This window comes from Myiozetetes cayanensis, unplaced genomic scaffold (genome assembly GCF_022539395.1).
Source record: "Myiozetetes cayanensis isolate MyiCay16 unplaced genomic scaffold, myiCay2020 scf7, whole genome shotgun sequence".
NCBI classification, from domain to species: Eukaryota; Metazoa; Chordata; class Aves; order Passeriformes; family Tyrannidae; genus Myiozetetes; species Myiozetetes cayanensis.
In genome coordinates this window covers 29,442,847-29,470,155 of record NW_026087964.1, presented here as the reverse complement: position 1 = coordinate 29,470,155, position 27,309 = coordinate 29,442,847, and the positions used below count along the sequence as shown (strand labels likewise).

Genomic DNA, 27,309 nt, shown 5'->3' with positions numbered 1-27,309 from the left:
TATTTTGGGTCTCCTTTGGCTGATGAGAGGAGTGCAGGTGCAGCGGTGAGTACTGCGCTCACTCGGGAGAGGATCCGGACCTCAGCGGCGTCCCAGGTCACGGCTTTGACATGAGCTCCACCAGGCCTCGGTGCTGCAGATGTGATCATCCCGGGCCCTTCTGGGCCGAGCCGTCCGCTGTATGCTGCAGCCCCCGCGGCGGAGATGCGCCCGGCAGCATTCCGTGGGGCCCAGCTCCACACCGCAGCCAGCGGGCGTCCCCGCGGGGAGGCACCTCACGCTCCTCGGTTAGCCCGAGCGGTCCCGTTTCCTGGGCTGGGCGTGGGGCCGCCTCCAGCCCCGGCACGGCGGAACCTCGCGGGACACACCACGGGATGCAGCAGAGCGACCAAGCGCGGCCGTGGGGCGGTGCTGCGAGCGCACATGTGCCCGGCCCGCCCGCCCGGCAGGCACCGCCTCTCGCCCGCCCCTTCCCCGGCCGGACTCGGAGCGCCGCGGCGGGGCCTCCCCGGCTGCTACCGCGGCCATCGGCTCCCACCGCCCGGCGCCGGGCAGCGCTGCTGCCAGGAAGCGGCCCGGCCGCCGCGCACCCGCCTGCGGCCGGGCATGAGCTCCGGCTCCCCCGGCGGCCGCAGCGGTGCCAGTGGCGGCGGTGGGCGTCGGAGGAGGCGGCGGCGGCGGAGGAGAGTGGGGGCCCTGGGAGCGGCGACCTTCGCAGGGGGCTGTCGCGGCGGGAGATGCGCTTGCTCCCAGCGGCGCCAGGAGCAGCATGTTCCCCGGTGCCGACAGCGCTAGCAGCACGGCCGGGCAGCCCGAGGCGGCGGGGGCCGGCGCCCCCGGCCCGCTGGGCTCGCACGGCCCCGGCGGCGAGGCGCGCCGCCGCAGCGCCCAGGCGGCCACCGCTGTGGCCGGCGGCGGCGAGGAGGAGGCGGCGGAAGACGAGGAGGACGAGGATCCCGGCTCGTCCCACTTCTTGCTGGCGGCGGGGCTGGGACTGCTGGCCGTGTCTATCGTCCACCTGGGACAGGAGCGGGCCGAGGCGGCGGGCGGCGGGCCGCCGTGCCTGGCGCTGCTGCTGCTCCGCCTCGCCCTCTACGCGGGCTGCGCCGCCGCCGCCGCCGCGATGGGCACCCTGATCGTCCTGATGTGCCGCGGCCGCCGCCGCCGCCTGCCTCCGCCGGACTTCGCCGCCGCCGCTCCGGTCCGGCAAGTCGCGGGGGTGAGTAGCGGGAGGGGAGCGGAGCGGGCGGCCGCCGCCCTGCCCGCCGGCGGGGACGGAGGTGGCGCGGCCTTCGCTCCGCCGGGGAGCGCCACGCCACCCAAACCTGGTGTCCTACTGTCCTCCCGTTGCCGCAGGAGCCTGCCCACATTCTGCCCCTCGACGGGGCTTTAAATGGCAAAAGTTGTGCTGGAGGGTAGCACGGGAATAATCTAGACTTTGCTCTGAGAGAGACCTCCGGATTGCGGGAACGCTTGCACGGCAGTTCGCCGTAGACCGTGTCTCAAATCGTTTTCTGCTCCTCCCGTCGAAATGTCATTGGTAAAAGGGCGACTTGCTCAAAGAGGCAGCATAGCGTTGCTTAAGTGCGTGCTCTGAAGTTGGGCAGCTTCAGATAGTGTTATCGTAGTGCTAGTGTATACTCAAGCCCTTAGAGAGCTCTGTGCAAAAGGGAAACAATTTTATTTTCTGTACGTGCTCTAAAATGTACTAATTGATGAGTACTTTGTAGCTCACTGCTTAGTATTTTTTGGCTTCTTCTGAATGGGACTGGTAGCACGAAGTATTTGGAAACTTTCCTCCCATCCATACCCCTGTTCCCCATCAAGTGTTCCAGTGTGTGGGAGCTGATCCTAGACAGGCCTGAAAAATTAGTGCTGGAATGAGGATCTCCTGCAACTCCTGCTTTGCCATGGGTCACAGGGACATGGTGTTTAATATCACAGCTGATGACACTGGTTGGGCGCCCTTGACCCTTTACTGGTGAGTTTTAGGTGTGTTAGCACGTGAAGTGCTGTCGCAGCAGACAGTACTGTGTAAGTGTTGTTTTCATTCAGCAGTGTCACACAGGATACCTGAGAACGATCTACAAGGGAGAGGAGCATGATTCGTGCCATCTGGGTGTACAGCCTGGCTGTTCTGGTAACCCAGTTTGTTACATTTAGTACATGTACTCTTCTTCTTATCAACAAATAAATAATGCTGTCATTTATGTTTTCCTGGGACTGCAGTTGGTGCAGCTGAATTTGCAGAAAACAGAGGGTGCTGTCAGGACAGAGTTAGAAATCATTTGCTGATACAGTTGTTGGTCTTTCTGTCTTTTCAATCAAATCAGCTAACAACCTGCAGTAGTGGTTTATTCCTTCATTCCTTGACCTGTGGAGAGAAAGAGCCTGTGTTTGGGAGGAATACACATTTGCAGACCTGCATTTAATGGAATCTGGCAGGATATTGTCAGTAGGGATCATTTGGCCAGGGGCTGGTGACCTCAGTGGATAATACAGCTTGCAAAGGTGCATTCAGAATCTATTTGTGGCTGTGTGATACTCATTTTCTCTACTTGGTAGACTTTTTAAAAAATCCTCTTTCCTTTGAAGACTCAACATCATATTCAGCTTTTTGAAGGGAGCGGTGAATAAATAATGTGTATGAGCATTAAAGATGGGAAATGGGGAAGTGAGAAGATGTAATGCACAAAGTAAACAGGTGATAAGCAGAAACTATCTGTTCTGTATGTAGCGTATTATGTGGGTACTGGTAGGGATTGTTTGGCTGGTTTTTGTCATGGGAGTGCTGTGGAGTAAATGTGTGTTAAGAGCATAAACATCTTGTAGTAAAGGACTATATGCTTTTGTATTTAACCACCTTACACCAAATGGAAAAAAAATGTGTCAGTCATCAAGACAACAATTCCTGTTGCTTTCAGATTTACAGGATTAAATGTTTCAGTGTTAATGCCATAGCTCCAGTGACATTTATGCACTGGTACAGTTATCTGAACATGTACATGTGTGTTAATTTACATAGTACCAAAAAAAATCTATATGTAAACTTAGCAATTGAAATTTCCCTGCTGCCACAATGAGGAGAAACTTTCAGATTCATTAATAGCCAAATAATAAAAATCAATTTAATTTGGGAAGCCAAGGTTTGAAGACACACACACAAAAAGATTTATTGTTCTTTCTCGCACTTTTTGTGAAAAATGTAATACGTAAGTCTAGTGAACAGCAGTGAAACTAGAGCTGTCCAGAGACAAATACTGTCACTTCAGTTACTCTACCATCTTCACCTTCTTTTTGTGATGTATTACTGTGTGTTTGTCTTGATGTTCTCCTTTGTGTATCCATTGGATTTGTATATGAAAATAGTGAAGACCCACTGTTGCTTTGTTAGTCTAATGTGTTGTGTTTGGATTTATTATAGCTCTGTGGTATGTGTTTGTTGTCTCAGAAGGGAATTGAAATCTGGCATTTAAAATTCACTGTTAAAGCAGCAGTACCTGCTACAACCCTTTTCCCAGGATTGGTTTTTTACCATCTCTCTGATTTAGTTAAAATTTTTCTTTCCTCTCTCTTTACACTCTTCTCAGAATTTAATCTGGCTCTATAAAAGGGACGGCCAAAAAAGGAGTGAGGTATTTTACCCTTTCTATTTAGAAGATGTAATTCCAGGCATCTTGATTAGGTTTTTCATGCCTTTAATTTATAGTTTTGTTGATTTTCTGATACAGAGTGGCTTCAGGACTGCAAAGCTTCTTGACAGACTTTTTCTGAACAAAATTTTGTATATGTGTAGCAAACTTCCTAATTGGGGCTTCAGGAACATGTAGGTGAAGAAAATAAAATTGTGTAGATAGGCATTATATAGAAATGAAGACCATTCACTAAAATGTTTCTTCCAAAGTTTCCTGCATACATTTATCTCTGAAAAATTTGTAGGTTAATCTTTTTATTATACATCCTGTTACATTTACACTGCTTTATTATAATTCAGTTGTTACTGTCATGTTTTTCGTAGAGCCTTATGATCCTGTTGTCTTTTGGGGAGCCAGTAGTAGGCTAGCTGTAAAGGTATAATTTCTTCAGCCTTGTGCCTTTTCCTCTAGAATAGGGAAGAACCCTCTGTTGGCCTAATAATTAGGAAAAACCTAAAAAAAAAAAAAGTTATTATGACTGGCATCTTGCTCTGCATATATTGTATATATGAACTGTAGGCAGATAGGTTCACTTTTCATTCTTTGAGTGATTTTCACATTGGGGTTAACAAATGAGGAAACACTAAATATTCAGTAATAAATATTTACTCTAGTGGGAGTCAGACTCAGCTCTTGGAAAGTGAGTGGGAGTACTCTCGATCAACATCAAAGGGACTTGGATCAATTCCCTTATCCTGCACTGAAAAAAGGGAGACTTTTTGTACATTCTCAGCTACTATGTGTGAGTTCAGTGCTGTGGATTTTCTTGGACCTGTTCATGCAAGGGAGTAACTTGGGTGAGGAAGTGCTGTGTTGTAGATTCAGATTTCATAAGAACAAGGTGCATGCCTTTTCTTCATTTTGCTTGAACTTGCTACCAGAAAAGCCATCTTTTTGAAAGTGAAGCTGTGCTTTGTCCTACATATTGTTTGTGTAACCTCTTTGGGACTTGAAAGGTGAAGACCTCCTGCTAAAGTCAGGTATCTCAGCAAGAACATTTGAAATCTGCTGAGAACTGCAAAGCAAGCTGTGTGATTTATATCCCTATGATAATGTGTGCTTTCAACGTAGTTTTTGTGTGAGGAACACCTCTGTTTACAAAATCCGTCTGGGCAGTCTCCTGGCTTCCACATGTCATTGCTAAGAGAGGTGTACAGGCAAGTCATAAGAGTGTTTTACTTACTACTTTAAGTACTTGCAGGCATTAATAATATTGATAAATAGTTTCTATTGATATTGAAATAGTGGGAATTGAACGATTCCTTGACATTTTTCTCACGTATATTTCAGCACTTCTCAGGAGCTGTTGTAGGACCAGATTATTTGTGATGGAGGAGAACAGCAAAATACTAGACAGCAAAAAGGCATGATGACCCAATTGTACTTTTAGTAAAAGCCTCTGTCTCAAAGGGCATTTTTAATTCTTAAGTGTCAGTGAACTTGCTCATAGCAAACATAGGCCTGGTTAGAACATGTGTCACCTTTTTAAATGCAAGGTTGCTTCCAACACTGCTTTTAACTTGTGTGTTTGTAGAGGAGATGGCTTTGACTCATGTGAAGAACTGCGTTAACCAAGTCAGTGGGAAGGGAAAGGAAAAGACTTTTTCCCACATTTCCAGTGTGAGTTGTTTCTCTGCCAAAAAAACCTGGCAGGGCAGAGTTTTCTTTTCTGCATATTGTTTTGACTCTGATTCAAAGCAAAAGCTCTGAGTAATAGAGGAATAGGTTATCAACTTCATTTAAATAATACTAAACTTAAGGATTATTTATTAGATTTAAATGCTGCATTTTAAATTCAGATTAAATAAATTATATTTTGTATAGATAATGATCCACCTAGTCTGTCTGCAGCACTAACAGAATGGTAATAAATGTGCTTTTTTCCAGTGAAAAGGTACACTGATTCTGATGCCTACAATTAGCAGTTGTCAGTGATTTTGAGTATTCCTTTAAAACTCGGCTCCTGACATATTTGGTCACTCCTGTTCACTAGTGTTTAATAGCTCTTAATTTTCAGAAGTAGTTTACTCTTGCATTCTATCCCTGAGGGAGACATATACAATCGTGTTTTAAGTTCCTTAAGGTTTGTTCCATCTTTGAACGTGAATTTTTTTTGTGAGTCTGGCATTAATGGGAGGGCATGGGTAAATCTTTTCTCATTGGATCAGGTAGCCAATGAAATATCTGGATCCTGGAACATAGTACTGTTTTGTTTTTATTTAAGCCACAGGAGGATGGGCAGTGAGATTACCAGAAATGGTCTGAGTGATTTTTATGGGATGGCAGCTTAACCTAGGTTGAGTATCTGCCATGGTATCCAAGCTGAGTGTTCTACTTTTTGTGAGGAACACAAGGGAAGCAGAGGAGAAGGACACACAGTGTTTTATTTTCTTTCACTGATGGACTTTTGCCATGAGATGAAGCTTGCAAAGGTAAACTTGCAGGAGCCTCAGCAGCTGTGGGAAGTGGAAGGTTTGTCATCTGTAGGCATCAATTTCAAGTGGGATGCAAAGCAGTTCTCGATGTGGTAAGCAGTTTGGAAGAGCTATGAGAGAGAAGAGAAACTTCTTAACTCCTTTCAGTTTTGATCTTTATGTCTTAGTAAGTCTTCAAAAGTATTTATGGGTTTTTCTCAACCCAAAGTTAAGAATGTTCTGTGGTCTGTCTTGTTCTCTGGCCCAACGGGGAATATTCAGTGCTCTGATACTGCAGGGTTTTTGTGATACCTGGCAGAAGTAATAGTCTTTGCTGTCTGCTCTTCTGTCATGCTAGTTTTAGATCCTCTTGGGCTTGGAACCAAATATTCTGATCTACTATCAGTTGTTCTGGGTTGAAAGGAGAAAATATATTTAATTTTGGTGTGTTTTTAACAAACTGAGAGTCTCCTACTTTTGTTCTTAGTGCTGTCTCTTTTAAAGGCAGATCAACAGTCAGCCTGTGATGGTGCAGGTTAGTTTACTACTAGGAAAGTCATGGAATGATAGTAATGAAAAGGTATTGTAGCATTTTCTACCAATTTCATGAATATTTAAAAATGTTAAGAAAATGTTGCATGAATTGCAAATACGCAATTATAGTTCAGCAGGGGCCTGTAGTTTATTTTTAGGGATCTGTGAAATATCTGTTATAGTTTGGGATTTATAAACTTTTTCGGAATTGAAACTTTGTCAGGACTGCATACATTGATTACCTGCATGTGTAACTTTGAAGTGGTAACTTTATTTTCAGAGGAGACTGACCTTGGGAAATTAAATGTTTTTCAGACACTGTCACTTGTTTGTCCCATAACTCCCTAGAAGTGAGCAAGCAGCCTTTTATTCATCATGTATATTTAAAGATTTGTCATGCAATCCTTTCTGATTCCTTTCATTGTATCCTGTGTCACCTTCAGCTCTGCATTGTATTGTGCTTGATGTTTAATTTTCTCAACTCTGTGTTAGATTGACATTTCATATTTTTCTGTGAATCAGGCTGTTTTTACCTTTTCAGGGACTGCTTCGCACTCAAACGGCATTTTAAGACTGAAAACATAACTAGGAAGTTAGTTAATTTCTCCTGTTAACCAAGCCGTGCTGAGTCAGTAGAGGCAGGTGGTAGGCTCATTGAGATCTTGCTGTCCAAGTCTCTTGTAGGAGAGTCTTAAAGGTGGATACAAAACCTCTGTAATAAGGTCAGGAGTGAAAGCATCCTGCATTCAGGGTAGTTTTGGCATTGAAAATACTGCACATCAGTATCAGTACTGTATCAGAAACATTCTGAAAATAAAATCTGATCGAGCTCCCTCTTACTACTGAGTCTTGGTTCCTTGTTCTCTGTAAAGATGAGCAGCAAAATTTACCCAAGGAAAGAGCCAGTTATGTAGAACACTGTATCTTTTCGCAATCTGTTACTTTGTTAAATGGTTAAAAAAAAATAAATTATGTAGTCATAAGGGGAACAAGTTTGTATTGTGTCCATGGGAGGTTTTTGTGACCAGTCATTCCGTATCATTTTTCCCCTATTAAATACACACATTTAAAGAGTTAATGTTAATAAAATTAATGATGACGGTTCACTCAGCATGTTTTGTGATGCTCTGTAGAAAAGACAGAACACCCTACCTTTGTATGGTGAAAAGTCAAGTGGAGGGAGGCTATAGCAATAGACAATGCAGGAATTCATTTCTGATTGTCAGCTGAGGCTCTGGAGCTCAGGCAGGAATCTGTGCAGGTTTTTCTGGCTTGCCAGCAATTCAGTTTTTATGCCATATGGCTCTTTTGGCCTTGAAGTATAGACCATAGGTTCTTGTTGTCTTTTACAGAGGAGTAGAGTGTGGAAATGTTCAGTAGACGGGGGCTATGCATTTGCCCTGAGAATTCATGTTGGACTTTGTTTTGGTGGCAATATTAAAGATCCCAGGCACAGCATAATGCTGTATATTTTGCTGAGAAGAAATCTGAATGCTAACCTATCAATTATTTCTTAGCTGTACTGATAAGAATGGAAGTATTACTTTAGAAGTGTTTCATTTTCCTATTCTTATCTGTCTGATATTATATGAAATCTCAGATGAAGAGAGTTCTGCCCTAATTATAAAGTTTTTACACTGTTACAGTTTTACCAGTTTTGAACACAGTACAGCTAAGGTAGAACATGACCATCTAATTACCATGATCTACATATTCCAGAAGCTACTATGTTAGTGGAAATATGTTGTGATGATATCATAACATGATTATTGAGATAATGATGCTTAAGATAATAGGATTAATATGCTTTAAGCATGTTGATTTTTAAATTGGTAGTTATGGTAGCCCTTAATATATGTATATTAATGCGTAATGTGGCACATACGTACTTGCCTTGTAATCTTAAATAGAACTGTATTAATTGAAAATATTGTCTTGTGAATAGAAAATTTATTGTTGCATCATAAGTTGAAGTAATATTTACTACTCTAAGAACATGTCTATCCACATCAGTTAAAAACTAATTTATGGAAAGGTCAGTGAAATATTGTTTGAAGTTGTGACTCTGTCATCAAGGTCCAGTCTGATGTTGATGTATGTTTTACAAAGATAAGAGGAAAGTTAATAGGGCAACAGGGGGTGGAGCAAGTAGCTAGGGGTAACTGTATGGTTCGTGTATGCTGAATTAGGTGCAGTCTTTGCCTTTTACATCAGTGGTTAAACTGACAGTCTCATGTACAATGCCCATTTGTACTGTGGGATCTGTCCTGAACTCTATTCTAGTTCTGTTGTAATTGAGTTAATGTAATAAAAATAATTGTAAATTTTTCTCTGCTTCTTGCCTTAATTCCATGGCAGAGTAAGGCTGCATGTAGCAGCTGCCTGGCTTTCTGCTGCTATGTTTTAAACATTGCATTTGATGGCCAGGTGTTGCAGATGGATTTCTTCATAGTGGAAGGTACTCCTGTGTTCTCTGGGCTTTGCCATTTATTGAGTGTAGTTGTTGAAATATCTTCTTAATTCTTTATTACTTAACGTTTATTGTTCTCTGCAGAAGTAGTTTTAAATTACTTGAATTGTTTAAACATTGACATTATGATATTAACTTCATTTTTGCATTTATAGGAGACTGAACCTAAGACAAAATTTTAGGATTAAGCCAGCCTTGGTGTTTTTGGCTTTTTTCTTGACCCACTGAGACGGTTGTTTTCAGCATCTTAAATTATTCTCAAAAGTATCAAACAATGCGTGTTATTCAGAAGTCTACAGGAAATGCACACATCCTTTTTTCAGCCTGCAAACAAAGTCAAAATTGGGGAAAACTTGCTCTGCTCCAGGAAATAGCCCTCCATGTTTGTTAGCAACCTCATTGTTAGCATGTATCAAATGTGCTCCACCCCTACTCCTGCAAGTCCTTTTGTTAAATGTTTAAGTTTCAGCCTTTTTTGTTTGTTTGTTTTTAGTTTTTTGGAGGCTGTGATAATGCAAGGCAGAACTTAGAGGAACATGCCAGATTTTATTCAGTATAAAAGAGCATCTAAGCTAGATCTTTGACTGTATTAAATCCATTTACAAACATCTTTGGCTCAGTCAGGGTTATGCCAACTACTTCATGAAATCTAGCATCATTTTCCTTTAGATGAGTGACATGAAGAAAAATGTGAAAACATTCACATCTAGGCTTTCTAGCTGAACCTGTTCTCTGCATATGCCCTCCATCTGACTTGAGGCAGAGGTGGGAAGAAAGTCTTCCAGTGAAATCTGTTGGATTTTTCATTCTCTCAGCTGTTAGAGCTGAGTTTGGACTATGAATTTTCTGGAATCCTTCTGTTATCACAGATGCTGGTTGTCTGTGTTACCGGGTTGTTACTGTTGTTTTAAGGTGTTTGTTGCCATATATGTTATCTAACTCAGGGATGACTGCTTATTTAATTAATTCATCATTATTATTGCTACAAAACCTGAACTTTTTGAAACCAAATCTAAACTAACAAGACTTAAGACTTGGTTCTGCTAAATGCAAGTTCATAAAATGGGAAGGAAAAATGAGTTTGTTTTAGACAAGGCAACTTAAGATCTGATGCATTATCAGTTATGAAATTAAATTCACAGTTCTCTGAAGGGCCATCAGGGACCATGACACGTTCAGGTTGGAAGGAGTGTCTGGAGGGCACCTAGTCCACCCTCCTACTCAGAGTGAGTCCAGTTGTGTAATGTCGCTCAGGGTTTTCTCCTGTGCAGAAGGATGGAGACTCTACAGCCTCAGCAGACCCATTCTGATACTTGACAAGCCTCATGATTAAAATAGTTTTGCCTTGTGGTGGGAATTTCCTGTGTTGCAATGTTTCCTAATGTCCTGTGCATCTGCCAGAAGACTCTGGCTCCCTCTTCTCTGTACCCTCTCATTCAGCCATTGGAGTCAGCAATAAGATCTCTCAGAACTCTTTCTTTCCTTAAGCCTGAACTAACCCAATTAATATCATAGGTTAATGGTTGGACTCAGTGATCTTATAGGTCTTTTCAAACCTGAACAATTCTATGATCACTCCAATGTATTTGAACATTTGCATTTATTCAAATATTAGATTCTCCTTTTTTCTTGAAAATTTGTTTTTTAATGAAGCTGAAACCTTGTTTTAAGCAAAGGGGTTTTTTTGGTGTTTTTTTGTTTTATTGTTCTGTGCTTTTTCTCTTCAGTTCATGACTGTGTGCAATACCTGTATGAGCATGGAAAAGTTCTCAGAAAGTCTGATACAATATGCATCTTCCTTTACCTTTCAGTAATTACATTCGTGCAGCAGCAAAGTCACCTTTTACATTCTTTTTGGTCATGTCTTGAACAGCTCTTTTTAAATGAATTGTCTGTGCCTTTTAGAAGTCAAACATACGAACCATAGAGGACACTCAATAGAATGTGTCATTGCAAGCTGAGATGTGAGTTTGTATCTCAGTATTTAAGAGGCAGCATTTTGCTGAGGCAATACTAGTCTGCCTTTTCCTTAAAACGAGTGTTCAAGTTTGAAGCATAAAATGATCAGTTCCTGTTTTGTGGAAATGTGTAGATTGGATCATAGTGTAGTGGTGTGGAGCAAGCTGCTTGCAACCTTAGATCCCCTCTGAAGGGCTTTTTTTTTTTTTTCTTAGCTTGTATTTAAACTAGTTTTGAAAGGAGTAATTTGACAGGTGTTGCATCAGAGTGCTTACTGATGCTTTAGGCTGTAAAAAAACACTCCCTGCAACATATGTACAAATGAGAACTGTTGGTGCTTAAGTTAGTTTGAGGTGACCGACTTCTATGCAGGTATGACTCATTTTAGCAGAAGGATTAGCTTGTAGGATACCCAAGCTAGCTAGCATGAGTGCTAAGGAAGATGGAGTGTGTTGAGCGCAGAACTTCAGTCAGAATTGTGGCCTCATGTTTTGGAGCTCTTTCTTCACAGAAGAACCTGAGTGAGTTTGCTTAATTGGGCTTTCTGAATCCCTTCCCCCTCCCCTAATGTATTTGGGGTGTTTAATGTCTCTGTGAGTCTGTCTCCTCTTTTTTTAAATTGGAGTAGTTATGAATCATGTGATTTCCTGCTGGAAATAAAGCAGAAAAATCCTGAAGTGATTGTGTGACTTGCATTAACACAACTTTATGTTGAGGAAGTGTGACCACATCAGGAGCCAGAGATTATATCTTGGAGCCTTACAAATACTGTTAGGTGTTCTCACAAAGAGCAAAAGTACTTTCTGCAGCTGTTTAGGTGGCTATGGCTTCAGCTTTTACCAGAGTTGTGTTCAGGTAAAAAGGGGCTTGAAAATCTCTCATGGTTCACTAAATACCCTGTTCTTACCCCTCTTTAACTATAGTTTTGATAGTAAGGAGGGACTGCAAATGGAGGCAAGTGTGCTGATAGTGTTGCCAAGAAGGGAAGAAATCAGGTGAAAGACCACAGTTACAGTCTCAGACTGGTGACTGGAAGAAGTCTAAAGAGTATTGCTGCACTCACTCAAAAGCTGGAATAAATCAACTGTGGGCAGAAGGAGGGCACTCAAGGCCTGGAAAGTATTCATCATAATGCTGTGTGTCAAATGTGAGTGAGCCTGAAAAGCTTTGTTTTGCTGTTAACAGTAGTGCTTAGACTCCCTTTTTTGGGTCCCATTAGATGAGCTTTGTTCTGCAGTGGACAAAAACATATTTACCAAAATACACTGAGAATTAGCCTGTAAATTGGCTAAAATAATCGTGTATTACCTTTAAGAACATTAAACAGTGTTTTTACTTGGAATTTATACTGTTTTCTTGTTCTCTATTTGGTGAATGTTGGAGAGATGGAGATGTTTCTGAAGTGTTATCTCCTTACCAAAGAGAATCTGTGCTCCCATCAAGGGGAGTGAAGTAAGCTGTGTGACAGAGTGGACCATTTCTATTTTTTTGAAATTACACTCCTTTCTGTACAAATACAGCATGAATCACTTCTCTTTGTCTACACTCTGAAAAATGTTTCTCCATTGGCCCACCTGTTTGGACACCGTAAGAGTGAATACTCCAATACAGATGTTTGTAAATGTTGTATAGGACAGCAGCTTAAAATGCAGCAGCTGAAAGTATCTTTGAAGGAAGAAGCCCAAAAGGATGTGAACCAAAGTTAGTGTGGGAGATCTAAAGGCTTCTCTTTGGTTTAAAAGTAGTTTATGAGGCTAGATGAAGTCTGTTGTCACAGTAGGCTATGAAGATATTACATTTACTGTGAAAATACTGAATGGAGGAGTTCCAGTTCTTCTGTTACATGCATGTCCTGTTCTCAGTACATTGAACTGCAACTAAATACAGCTCCCTTCTACCAAAAAACCCCTAAGATAATTTGGCAAGTTATACACAACAATGACTATTAATATGGTCTTAATGGACTATGTATAATAACCTCAGAGATAATTGACACTCCTCTGTGTTAAATGTGTGGGGTGACTGTTTGTATAAAGATCAAATGATACAGTACTATTGCCTTGAATTCCAGTTTTATTCCTTCTGAAAGTTTTGGTTTATTCCTTCCTCTTGTGATGAATGTTATCTTTGAATTTCAGAGGAATTGGTCTGGAAGCTGCCATGATTCAATCCAATCAAGGAGAGTGGTTATTTCTCACAATATGGATAAAGCACTGAAAGAAGGTGAGTCTTAACTTGTCAAAGATGCGTTGGAGTATGAATATCTCTTGTCATCTTAGCAAATCATAACTGCACAGTATTCCAGGATTTTAGAATATGACCCTGTTTTCCTCTGTGATATAATATAAAAGCACAAGGTCTTAGTCTTCCCAAGAGATCCACTGTAGTAAGTAATATGATGATATTTTTGCGATTCAGCTGCTATCTTGTAATTTTATTGGCTGTTTGTTTTTGTTTGTTTAGTTTGGTGTTTTTTTTTTTTTTAACAGAAATATGTTAAAATACAGTTCTTCATACTTGTGCACAAACCAAGGGGGTTACTTTTAAAATGTTCTTGATTGGATTTTCCTGAACTGATAAATCCTGTAAACTCTTGCATACAGTCTTCCTGTTTAGCACAATTCTTGCCATAAAAAAGTGAATTTAAAATGAACATTTGGATTTTTGGCTGATACAGTCTATCAGCCTTTTGTAAATATTTTATCTAATTTTGAATACTTTTTCCTTCAGATTTCTTTGCAGCACTTTTTCTTATCTTTTTGATAAACAGAGAGTATATTTGAAAATTATCATTGCTTTAAACACGTTGGTTGTCTTACGAAAACCTGGGATGTGTTATGTTTTCAATGTTATTTTTATGAATAGCTGTTAGCAGGGTAGGTAGCTAAAATACAAAATCAGAACACTTTACCTACTCATGTCATATTTTTGTGGAGGTGAACTATTATAATCTATTTTTAGGAAGCATTTTCGTCTGGAATCAGACTAGAGAATTCTTGATCACGTGAAAAGGATAGTAGAGTCTAAACATTACATGTAGAAACAAGCACAGACAAGTTATATGCGGTATTCTTTCACATGTGTGCTTTACATTTTGGATAACCTGCTTCAGAATTTGAAATGAAGCCTTGACATAATCACAGATTTGGAGATTGCAGGGTTATTTGGAGACAGACAACGGGTATTGTGGAATATAGAGGAAAAGACAGTTATATTACACTTCCCTGCAGTTACTTGCATGTAGGAGGAACTCGTGTCTGTGAAAATATGGGAGCTGTCTTCATCTAAGGTGTTTATTTCGCAGATAAATCAGTTGGTTGTGTGAGGCCATCCCTACTCAGTAAGGCTGAAAGTTACTAATATGTAAGTGATTCACTTTACAGTTGACTATCTTCTGTTGTGACAGCTCACTTGCCTTTCTGCTATTTTTTTTTTCAAACTAGCTTTTACCCTCGAGTGCCACTCTGAATTTTGGAGAGCAAACTTGTCAGATTTCATTTGGAAAGCAAACTTGTACAGATTTCCCGTATTTCTTCCAGGCCTAAGTGATGAAGCCAACTTCTCTGTTATGCGGTTTGACAAAGATGAGACTGTACTTTTTACTCAACCATACAAAGACTTAAGCAAACATTTTGGGTTTGGAAGGTGACTGAGTCAACTTAAGTTTGAGATACTGAATGAATCACAAAAGCAATATTTAATTTTTTATTAGAGTAAAATGACCAGATTCTTGCCCTGTGACAGTTTTGGAATTCATAGTTGTCTCAATGTGAATTTTTTTTTGTGGCTTTTGTTTGTTTGTTTGTTTTAAAACAAATTCATGGTTAAATAAAAGTTTATTACCAGTGGTATAAAAAATATCATCTAGTCTTCTGTTTTCAGTCTTGCACAGATCAGGATTAAAGTATTTATAAATCCTAGGAATTTTTAGCAACTTCTGCTGTTTTGACGTAACATGCTGTTCAACAAACTGCTTTAAAATGCCTCATTTATTTAGCTAGGAGACTTCCAATTCCAATGAGGTTTTAATCTTGGGGAACAGTCCAGACTCCTACCGCCACTTTAGGTTTAGAGTAGGTGTTGTCAGATTATCACAGTCAATGAGGTTTTGCTCTTTTTTCCTTTTTTCTTTGAATCAGATTTTACTTCTCTTTACATTACATTAGAGATGCATGGATAACATTTTTGGATGAGCCAGCATTGTCTGATCGCTGTTGCTGGGTATGAAGAGAGAAAGCCCTTTGGTTAATTCTGACTTCTTTCCTTGTTTTTCACCATTGTGCAGTTAAGTTTGCCTGGGGTTTACCGTTAGTTACTAACTATGCTAGGTGAGGGAAAGCTGTGAATTAGCCCTGCTACTGTGTAGTGTATTTTATAAAATCTAAGTGCTCAAAATCAGAACAAGTGTAACATTATGAAGAGATTTTCCTTGTTGAATATGGCAGGAAGAAAAGGCCTTTTAGTTGTCAGCCCTGAGTCCCTTTTTCAGCTGGTGATACTTGAGTTACTAATACTGAAATATGGTTGTCTGGAATTTTTCATGCTTTCTCTTGATAGATTGTTTTGATTCTTGCAAAAAGAAAAGATAACTCATTTCTAAGAATACTTTTAGACACTTAACGCTACCTGTTGCTTGTCTGGTCACTTCCTGTTTTTAGCCGATGTTGTGTGGTAGCGTGGTAATACATTTCCTAAGAGAGACTGTGCTCAGTGAGACTTGTGCTGCTGTTGCACAGCGTACTGTTTGGGAGAAGGCTGTAGCTGTCAGTAGATTTGTCTGCCTTGAGTGTAGTTGGTCTCCCAGGAACTGAGCTTCATCCTCCACTTTTATTGCTCCACGTCTTGTGGTCTTTGTTATTCTTCACAGTCAGTCTTTATCTCTACTGTTTTAGTAGAGCCAAGAAAATTGATCTTCATATCACTTAGCTGCTTTACTGGGTCATTTATGAGTAAGTAAAACAGTACAGGTCAAAGCACAAATCCCAGCAGAACTCCACTGGTGAAATTGTTCTGCTGTGAAAATTCCCCTGTGTTTCTTAGCTCTTAAAATATTTCATGCCAGAGAACCATCTCTCCTTTCATAGTGGGTTATCGGCTTTCAACCCTGTCTTGAGGTGACCTCATTGGAAATATTTTGGGAACTTAATTAGATTGTTCTTAAGGATCAGCTCTTGCCTGTCTGTGTTGAACCCCTAGAAGAACTCTGTTAGGGATGTAAAGGCAATACTTCCCTTTACAGAAGAAGATTTTTCCTAGACTACCTCATTTCCCAACTTAAGATTCATATGCTGACATTTAGATAAAAATTTGCAATAGCTTCTGCTACTCTGGGCTTTTTTTCCTCACAGCTTTCAAAAAATTATTTTTTTGGGTCCAAAATATCAGCAAGGCAATTTGAATTTGTTCCCTCTGCGCTGGGATTCAAACACTTGAGAGCTAAGAACTCTTCACAAAGGATATACGTGGAAAACTATTTGGACATAAACTTGTCTGATTTTTTTTATTTTATACATTTCCTAGATCTTTTTAGCACTTTTCTCTATTTTTTATATATTTGGAAATTTTTTTTTCACCCTTCACATTCATAAAAAATATTAAAGACACAAATGTCAACAAAATTGTAATAAAAATAAACCAAAGAATGTGGAATGGACTGTCAGGGTGTGATTGCTTTTGCACAAGGCCTATCCACCTATACACAATGATAATATTTAGACTGTTAATGTGGCATTTTCATAGGGTTTGAATAATATTGTAAAATACAAGTAAATCAAGAAATACTAGTATTTTTCTAAACACAAAAGGTAACAAGAGAACTGAAATCTTTAAATTACTATTGCTAGTGACTGGGACAATGTCCCATGTTAACCTTGCATTTCAGTTTTACAGATTGTGCAATGCTTGCTGCTCTAGAATCCAGTTTTGTAGCTATACCCTCTCTTCCATTGTTCACACAGTCACAAGAGAGTTTTGGATTTGACTATAAATTAATGTTCTGACCTCTCCAGTGCTTTCAGGAAAGGATGTTTACTTCTTATTGACACTTGGAAGTGTGTGTTTGCATTTGCATAGGGAGAATATTTATGCTCTGCTTTTTAATATTGCTTTGAGAAAAAGAGTAGATATTTAATTCTTGTTCTTCAGATTTTGATGTTATTTTTAATAAAGTTGGGTGATGAATCTTAGCAGCATAAAAACTGTCTAGTGTGAAGTTTTGCAGATTTGAAGCCAGTCTGATCCAGTAACTTTTGAGGTGTCAGTGAACCTCTGAATGAATGAATATGATAGAAGAGAAAGCAGTTAATGTAGGACCTGTATTGGGGTGGGAGTGAAGGAAGGATCTAGATGGGTGTGCTCACTAAAGCTCCACACAAGCTTCTGGCTCTCTACTCCCAACACTTTTAGTTCACAGTATTTAAAAAGAGTGTTTGAAGAGGCTCAACTTCAAATTCACATGGGAATGACTTTTAATTACATCATAACAACTCAGGAACTAGTTTAGAAGGCCCAGTAGAAGTTTCTACAGTTTTGCACCAGGCTCATGGTGGTCACTGCGTTTGATGGTTATCAGAAGAAATTTGTTTCATGTTTGTAGTGGATGAGTTAGTCATAGTAAGTTGTCCTGAATGTGTCCTGCTTCTCTTTTTCATTCCTTCCTTGTTTTCTGACCAGTTGTTTTTGATGTTTTAGAGAATGTGCTGTATAAAAATAATGAGAATAGATGCACGAGCAGATTTCTACTCTGAAGGAAGCAAGGTGCTCTCTATAAAATTCCTACATTTGTTTTCTCTGTTTCTTCAGAGTGCTGAAAAAGGCACCAGCTGCATCAACGGGCATGAAACTAAAGCAGCAACTGTGCACCATGGCCAGGATGATACATATGGATGAGGCAGTGTCTTAGTCTTAAACAGACTGCTGTTAGTGTCTGTGGCTGTTGTCCTTTTTAAAATATTATTTATTTATTTAAACAAAGTCCTAAAGTTGTCTCACTGTTTATTTGGGCATATATTCTGGGCTCTAAAGAACCCTGAGTTTTGTAGAGAACAGCACTGTTGTGATGCAGGAAGGGAAACAAGGCTCAGAAGTGACAAGAAAGCTATAGAAAGCATGTAAAGGAAGAGAGGTGTAAAAGATAGGTGCAGGGAAATATGGTTCAAAGTGGTGTAATCCTTTTAAGGTGTTGAAAATGTGTAAGTTGCAGGGAGCAACACAAGTGAAGTATTTTGTACTTGCGTGGTTGGTTTTTGGTGATGATTGATGATCTTTTGTTTTTAGTTATATATTGCCACTCTATTTTGTGGTTCTTTGATGTTGATACACCTAGTTGAAGAACCTACTGTCACCTTGCTTTGTTTGAGCAGGAGTCTTCCCATCAAAATAGATCTTGCTTCAGGTATTTCAGTTAGGGGTATAGTAAAGTTGCAGGAGTTGTACTCTGATATAACAATTCTAATTAGTTTGAATGTTGTACTTTCCTAGAATACAGAGATGTGACATTCAATGTGACAGAAGTCATGAGTGGCTAAAATGAATCAAAAAATGTGTATTATGTACTGTGCTAGTAACTGAGTTCATTTGGGGGAGGAATAGCTTAAAAATAGAGTTATAAATTAAGGGTTGTTGGGAATACATAATGTGTTCTGAAAGGTAATATAGTCTAAGGGACCAGGATATGAGTTTTGCTCTTTTATCTTGTACTCTTGCTTTGTACAGTTCTGTTGAGTAGACACCTGTAGGAGCCACTACTCCATACGTGACTTCTCTTCTTAGGGAAAAGATGCTGGAGAAATCTGCTGCTTTGCAAAAGGTAGAGAGGGTGTCAGTAAGAACATCTGAAAAAGTCATTAATTGCCAGTGATGATGATAACAAATCCCTCAATGCAGTGTGTCTTGAATGCGCTTGAGGAATTATTGGTCTCTTACGGAGTAGGCGAAAAGGAAGAATTTGTGCTGTGGTCAGCTTTCTACAGCATTTCAGATCTTGCAAGAGAAGAGAATAACACAGCTATAATAAAAAGGTGTCTGCAGAAGGACATGGGGACCACTGTGGAAAAATAGATATCTAAAAGGGGTATTGTAATGGGAGACTTGAGATAAATAATAAAACTTCAGTTTTTAAAATGCTGTTCCCAGTTGCTCTTTGGTGTATTGATGGATTATTCCTCACCTTGCTTATCAGAAGAACACTACTTTGTATAGCTGTTTTTATCACTTTGTAGTATTTGTGGGTGAGAGTTTTCAATGAGTTTTCTTCTATTTTAGAAAAGTAATGCAATTGGATATGTTTCAATACTGAAAGTTCCCATTCTGCAATATGGCTCTGCATATTTTTTTCTCTCCTAGATCAGAAAAAAGAATAAATACTTCAAACATTTTATTTACTTGTTTATTGAGCTGTGGGTTATTTTTTCCAAATTATTAATTAAAAAGCCTTGAAATGACTTTGCAAAAGGCTTTTAACTATATATTTCAGCATACTTATTGAAGTGACTTTTCTTTATAAACCTGAGGAAGCTGATTTATGAAGCATTTGGCTAGGAACTTTTATCAATTTTGGACATTTCTTTTGAAATCTGTTTAACAAGGTGATATTGGATGAGGTTTGCTAGTTTTGTCTGAAAAGGCAGGTGAAAGTATTCGATTTAAGTTGTCCTGATAGTATGTTAATAGTTCACTGTTACAGTGCCAAGGAAATTTTAATAGTTCAATAAACTGCCAAACAAACAACTTCTATCAAAGTTGAAAGTAAGAAATAGTGGAGCCATATGATTACTTTGCACTGCAGGCTTACACTGACAGATGAGGTGTACTTTTGATATAAAAAGTCATGAAAACATCAGGATATCTGGTAAAGAAGCTGCTCAGATTATCAGGCATACGACTTTATTCCCCTCTTTTTATTATCCCTCTGGCAGATGCAAATTGATTCTTGCAAGCCTAGCTTTTTCCTTATCTTGTTGTAACTGCCAAACACAGTTCATGTGTGCTCCCTGAAGACCTCCTGCTCCCTCTTATATCTCCAGGGACACCTATTAGTGTGAAACATCAGTAAAACTGGCAACACACAAATGTTGTCTAAAAGAGGAGTCATAATGGTAGAAGATGATGTTGCCATGGGACTTGAAATTACAGTAATCTTGGTTATTGCCTATAGATATGATTTGGAATGCTTCATCATTTTTGAAGTTCATGGTCTCACTAATCTGCTTGTTCTCTTTTAGCTTTTCTGATCCTATAATGTACTTTTCTGGGGTTGTTATATGTCTTTTGAAATCCAAGAATCTTACCACCTCCCCTTTTAATTGTGACCTTGGAATGGAGTCTGTTGAAGGCTGGTTTCAGTCTGCAACAGCTTAGCCACAGTCAGATTATATGATATTCAAACAACCACATATAAAGCCACTGTCGAGAGACAGGTATTAGTCTGAGGTTTGTGTGTAGCTGGTAACCTGACTGTCTGAGCAAATCCACTTACAGGCTTGGCTTTGCAAAGTGACCTCCAGTAACCTGTTAGGTGCAGATTGCTGTAACCTCGCCAACCTTACTTTTTTTGGCAAGAATTTAAAACCCAGAAGTAGATGTGAAGCCTATTATCCATCCAGTTTTTGAGGGGAAAGGTGGAAGATTATGTTTTTCCTATTTGGATGTGCCTTCTCCTTTTGCAATTTTTGCTATTAATTGTTTTGTTTCTCCTTTCAGTGTTTGACTACAGCTATAGAGATTACATCCTGTCCTGGTATGGGCAACTCAGCAGAGATGAAGGGCAGCTGTACCAGCTGCTATCTGAAGACTTTTGGGAAATTGCCAAGCAGCTGCGACAGAGGCTGAGTCACATTGATGTAGTTAAAGTTGTCTGCAATGATGTAGTGAAAGCTTTACTCTCACACTTCTGTGACCTTAAAGGAGCCAATGCCAGGTAAAAACAAAACTCTGCATTTCACTGGAATTTTCTGCTTTTCTCTTTGCTTTCAGATGTGCTATATCAAAGTAGTGAGGAGTGTAACGCTTTTGTAGAGAACTGGTAAAGAAAATAGTTCAAGCTTATTACCAATTTTAGAGATCAAGCAGGCTTCAGGTCATCTGTGAGACCTGTGCAAGGAAATGCTTGTCCTCCTTTTTCTCAGAATTTGGATTCACTGCTCTTTCTGTTTCAACCTTGAATCCTTTGCTCACAGTAGGAGGTGGGCTGTGTGAGCAGTTCCTGCAAAGTAGTGTCAACCTGCAAGGGAAAGAAGGGATGCTGTCAGAGCAGTCAACAGACAAGAAGATTGTTATTTGCACCTTTCCCAAAATAGCACCAAGGTTAATTCCATTCAGCTTTCCATTTCTTCTAGCCCCAGGAAGCAAAGTCTTGTGATTTCTCTAAGTGGCGTGTCCTGCAGTAGCAAGATTTTTCTACTGGAAAAATGGTTGGCTGTATTTTCTTTCTCTGTGTAGGTTATCTTGCTAGTTTCATGAATTTCCTCTACTTTATCCGCTTGAAAAAATCAGCTCTCCACTGAATACTAGAGTTGCACCCAAACTGTAGTTGCAAATGGGAACTCTTAATCTATGCAGTTCACACATCTGAATGCACAATTTGGTTAATTGTGCATGGAATTAGGGCTTCTGTCTGTGCTTGCATCATTTTAGTTATCCAAATTGAAATATGCTTTGGTCATTCAGATTTAGACTATATTATTTATTCTGTAAAGTAGTTTTGCCTGCAATTAGGTTAACTTTTTTTTGACACCCCTTCAAAGAAAAAAAGATCAACAGTGCTCTGTTAGTGACCAATCTGTCTGTTACCATTGACACTTCTTTCTGTTCTGGAGCAGAAGATAGGGTTAACATATTTGTAGTAGATCTCAGCTCTAAGTCAGCTAATGTATAGAAAAACTAAAGGTGAAAAAGAAACTAAAGGGTGGTTACATTCAAGAAAAGAAGAAATAAAGGTGTATTTACTTTGCAATAATCTTGCATTGGATTCCAGGTACTACTTTCTTTTAGCTCTGGAATGTGGTAGAAATCTCTTGGTCAGGTAAAGCTCCTAAGTGTGCTCCTTGATTTTTAAGTATTACACTTGCACTTGTCCTTTATCACAGTCAAGCACTTGCTTTTGGGAAGAGTTTGGTTTGAACAGTTAAAGAATGAGGATGTTGATTATCATCATGGTTTTCAGCACAAATCTAAAACATAGCCCCCTGCTAGCCACTGTGAAGAAAATTATCACAGCTAAAACCAGTACAGTAGGCAAGTGGGTTGTGAAAATAGTAATCCTTGTCTCTTCTTGAACCCCCTGACAAGCAGTGCTTTTTTAACAAACCTCAGTAAGAAGAGATCACAGTGATGTTGATTTATTATTCTTATTGTCGTTGTTACTGCTATTATTACTATGACTATTTTTTTTTATCCTACATTTTTTGATTTTGACTGTTCTCTGTCTTTAACCTACAGTTGGGGCACCTTTGATCCCAAAGACAGAGGAAGAAAATAGCAATATGAACATGTGGTATTGCAGGCTGCTTCTGGCAAGCTGACTGCTACACAAGATCTGATGGGACATACTCTTAAGTGTTTTTATGTATGTGTGTGCCCAGACTTAGCAATATAAGTGCTTGGTGGCTGCTCCTGGGGCTGATTCAGAACCCATAGTTAAGAGCTCAAAGCTCTTGAAAAGTGTGTTTGGGGGGGGGGGAAGTGCTGTGGGGAAATTGCTGTTTGAGTGATCAGTATGATAAGGAGTTTGGGCATTAAACTTCATATCATTCATGTTTTGATAATATTCCTTTTGTTTTCTATGTATTACTGACAGGGTAATACATAGAATTATGAACTCAGTTCATAATTTTCTTGGTCCATGTGAATATGTTTGCATGTATGGGATATGTAACTTCAATTTTTTTGATTACAGTATGGGTTGTGATAAGATAGTTAAAATAAAAGTGGTGCTACCACAAACTGATCAAGAGGAGACTGATGCAAAAGGAGTTTAAGCACTTAGATTTAACTTGATTAATCCTATAGATACATCCCAGTTGTCTGGATAGCAACTAAACTCCTCCCACAAGTCTTGTTTTTGTTTTATAATTCCATTTGCCACTCACAAACCAGGAATGTCCAGAACTGTTCCTTGCAAGCAGCCTCTGGAAAGGTGTATCAAGGGGATTAGTAGGAAACTGTAGATATTTTTTGCAATGGGAGCAGCTGTATGAAGGTGCTGAGAAGAAAATAGTAATAAAAAACAAGAACAGATTATTAAGTCAACTCATGGGTAACACCACGTCTGAAGCTCACCACTGCTCTCAAGCTTCAGTGTTGGAAGTTTGGATTTCCTGTTTATGATTGAGTATAACCTAGACACCACAATAAGCATTAGGATGTCCTGGTGCTGGTGTGGTCATTCCACAGCTTGTAAGCTATTCGTACACTCTTTGTGTCTGTTATTAATAGGACATGTCAAATACTTTTTCCTGAAAGAGGTAGCTGTGGCATGCATAAATAACAGCTTTTATTCACAGTGAGCATTGGTTGAAGTGATTTATAAAACTTACTGATTTATCATGATAAAATGGCAGCTGTGAAAATTTGGGGTTTGGCTTTGTCCATATTTTTCGTTGTACCTTCTAGGTTTGATGTGGTTTGTTTTCAGAGTTGTGGGTTTAGGGTTTTTTTTTGTTTGTTTAAGTAGGTACTTTTTTTCATGTGTGTTTGTTACACTGGCTTGTAAAGGTCTAAATGTGTTCCTTTTCTTTCTTAGAAAACTCAGATAGATGAAGTAATTTTTACTTTACTGCACTGTCAAGAAGTTTAGAGCTCTAAGGCTGATACAAGTGAAGAGATGCAAACTGCCTGTGGTTCTGGTAGTTCTCAGAGTCAGTTTAATGGAAGTGCGTGGTGAATGTTGAATATACTGATGACAGTCATTTAGAACGAGTTGCATGTGCACTTCAACTCACAATTGTACTGATTGAGACTTAAATGTATCTCTGCAAGACTCTCTCTTGAAAGACTAAATCAAGAAATCATAAGGCTGAAGGGAACACTTTGTGATCTATCTATCTACTTATTTATTTAAAGAAAGAAAGAACTTTGAAGTAATTTCCTGTAGAGGAGTTGTTAATGCTTTTTAAGATGCTTTGGGGTTTTTTTGGTGTGGGTTTTGTTTGTGTATTTGTTTTTGTTGTTTTTGTTTGTTTGTTGTTTTGTTCAGGGGGAGAGGGATGTGTGTGCATAATTTATTTAGTTGCTTTTTTCTTAATTTTCAAAGCAGACTGACATATCAAGTTTGTCAAAGATGCCTGGCATCAGGAGCATATGACCTACCACAAACACCAAGAATCTTTTAATACTCCTGACTGTGATGAGTCTTTACAATACAGGGAGTTACCAGATGATCCTGATCCAAAATGTGGGTATGGAGACAAGATCCTAGGGGAAAAAAAAAAAAAGAGGTCACTGTATTAGGAAACCTGGAAGCCCAGGTGACAGTTCAGTATTATGGAACATCTGTGGGTTCTGCATTCCTGAGAAATGAAGGATTGTTGTTAAGGAGGTGCCAGTATTAGCGCAGAGTTGCTTAGTTATGGTATGGGAGGGAAATGATGATATTTCTATAAAACTTGTAATGTTTTTAACTGCTTGTCTTCAGCAATACCACAGCAAATCTGCTGTTCTTCTTTCCTTTATAAAGTGCTGGATGAACTTACAGGTTTGCAGCAGTAAGGGGTCAAGTTCTAATAATGATGACATTCAGTAGGATACACAGTCAGTAATTGCAGAAAGCAGTCTCAGAGCAGGGATAGTTCCAGTAGGTGTCATTTTGTTCCCAAAGAAAAGTACAGCTTGGAACAGACCTGGTACAAAGGGCCTGCCAAAGTGAATTCCTATCTTTGGTTCTATATTCATGTTCTGCTGCTCTACCTTCCAGTGCTTTGAGGGGCAGCTGAAGGAAGTAGCTTTGCTTTCTGACACTATGAAAAAGTATTGTATAGTCTTAAAAATTCAGAGCAAACTTTTCAGAAAATGAAAATTACAGAAAAGAAACTTGGGCAACGTTAAGGCTGGCTTTGTCGCTCATGGGAGAGTGAAGAATGGATGTGACTTGTAAGTATACTGTGTAGAGTTCTGTCTACTGTTTTAAATCACTGAAGTCACCTGCATCTTGGTAGACCAATAAATGTCACAATTACTTCAGTCTTGATTGTTCAAGAATTAAGTTACCACTTGCCATTATTTGCGTATCGCCTAAAGCAGATTAGATGAGCCTGGTTTACAAAGCTTGTATCATGCCTGTTTCAGAACTGTTTGCTAGAGTGCCACATTTATATTAGTTCACTGCACACGGTTGTGCTCAGAATTTATGGATAATTGGCTAGGCTTTCAGAGTTTTCTCTAAAAATATCTGCACACAATTTTGGTTCAGAGTTTATGATTACTAAGTGACCTTTTGTTTGGAAAATCCAACCACACAGTCCTAGTAACACATGCTCAAAATTAGATAGGAAGAGAAATAATGTCTATGTTACTGTTTGGATTATTTAATAGCACTTAATATCTTTATTGGCACTGGAGAGACGCTACTTTGGGTACATGCATGCGGCCTGCACTGAAGTTTCTACTTTCTCTGTTGGTCTCTGCAAAATGAACAGTGCCACATTCCCACGGGGTTGAAGATCTGGTTTTATATCAAGCCTTAAGAATATGCCTGATCAGGACATCTTAGCTCCTGCTCCAAGACAGTAAACAGACATGGTTTGGTAACTGAGCAGTGGTGTTAATACTTCTGTAATTGCTCACTGCTCCCTTTTTTATGTGTGTCACTGAAGGGAAGCCCCAATTAAAAGGGTTGCTGCTTACTTGGCAGACCTTGTGTTGACACACAGTATTTCCCTGCAAGCTGATCAATGGTAATATTAAGACAGATAGAGTGTAATGCTTCCTGTATACACGCAAAGGAGGATGTAAGCCTGTATGTCTTGTCTGTTTTATCACCGGCCTATTGATTTATTCTGTAGCTGGTAAGCCTCCCTGCAAGCTTCCTCTCCTACTTTCTATCTTCCTTTTATTTCTCTTGCCCAGAAGCAATGAAAACTGCAGGATTTGTTGACACAACCATTTAGCTCTGATATGCAAGGCTTGTTTAGAGTTGAATTGCCTGAAGATTTTGTATTTCTAATTTTTTCATAAAAATATTCCCTTTTACTTTTTAGATCACATTTAGATACAGTTTGGCTAGGAAAACCTTTGAAAGAACCCCTCTTCTAGAGATTTGTATTTTCTTAGGTAATGGAGATAACTCCAATAAGAAAACCTGAAAATTTCTTAAATAGCCTGTAAACTGAAGGCTATGCAACTCTGTCCCTCCCTTGCATTCCAGTAGGCAGGAACACATTAGACAAATTAGAAGGGCAAGAATCAAATATTTGCCTATGTCCTTATTTATTCTGTTCAATTTTCCATTTGTGTTCTGTTGACTGTGTGTCAGAAAAGTCGTGGCATAGGCCCGACTAGGAGAAGCTGTATGCATTGGCTCTTGACTGGGAACAAATCTGTACAACAGGGAGACAGACTTCTCTTGCATGGGTGATACTATAGATGCAGTTAATGCTTCAATGTGTTTGCAGTCCCAAACAGATTGGCGTTCCTCAGGAGACTTGTAGAGAGATGCTGAAGACAAAGAAGACTGATCTCAATTCAGTGAAATTTTGTGTGCATTATGGATCTGTTTCATGCTTTGCACGTGCTTTTAGTTCTAGCTCTGTGTCGCTGTTATTACTCAGGAACCAGTTGAAGTGATAATGGCACTGGTGAGGCTACGCCTGGAATCCTGTGTTTAGTTTTGGGCCCCTCACTGCAAGAAAGATGTTGAGGTGCTGGAGCGTGTCCAGAGAAGGGCAATGAAGCTGGGGAAGAACAAGTCTTATGAGGAATGGCTGAGGAAGCTGTGGTTGTTGAGCATGGAGAAGAGAAGGCTCAGAGGAGACCTCATCACTCTCTACAACTACTGGAAAGGAGGTTGTAGCCAGATGGAGATTAGGCTCTTCTCCCAGGTAACAAGTGACAGGACAAAAGGAAATGGCCTCAAGTTGTGCCAGGGAAGGTTTAGATTGTTACTTTTTCACTGAAAGGATGGTCAAGCATTGGAACAGGCTACCTGGGGAAGTGGTGGAATCATTGTCCCTGAAAGTGTTAAAAATCTGTATAGATGTGGCACTTAAGGACATGCTTTAGTGGCGGACTTGGCAGTCTTGGGTTA

The 27,309-nt window shown here is 39.8% G+C and overlaps 1 protein-coding gene across 2 annotated transcripts in view; it reads left to right on the top strand.

The window, feature by feature from the left end:
* Window positions 1-934: 934 nt before the first annotated feature.
* Window positions 935-27,309, top strand: part of SNX25 (sorting nexin 25) — a 79,559-nt gene continuing 53,184 nt past the window's right edge. Inside the window, exons 1-3 of one of the 2 annotated variants that reach the window (XM_050337924.1) lie at window positions 935-1,219; window positions 13,211-13,295; window positions 20,772-20,988. In XM_050337924.1, coding sequence (XP_050193881.1) covers window positions 1,124-1,219; window positions 13,211-13,295; window positions 20,772-20,988 — 398 coding nt within the window. In that variant the 5' untranslated portion in view covers window positions 935-1,123. The remainder of the gene's footprint in view (window positions 1,220-13,210; window positions 13,296-20,771; window positions 20,989-27,309) is intronic. The other variant, XM_050337926.1, reaches the window with a different exon arrangement.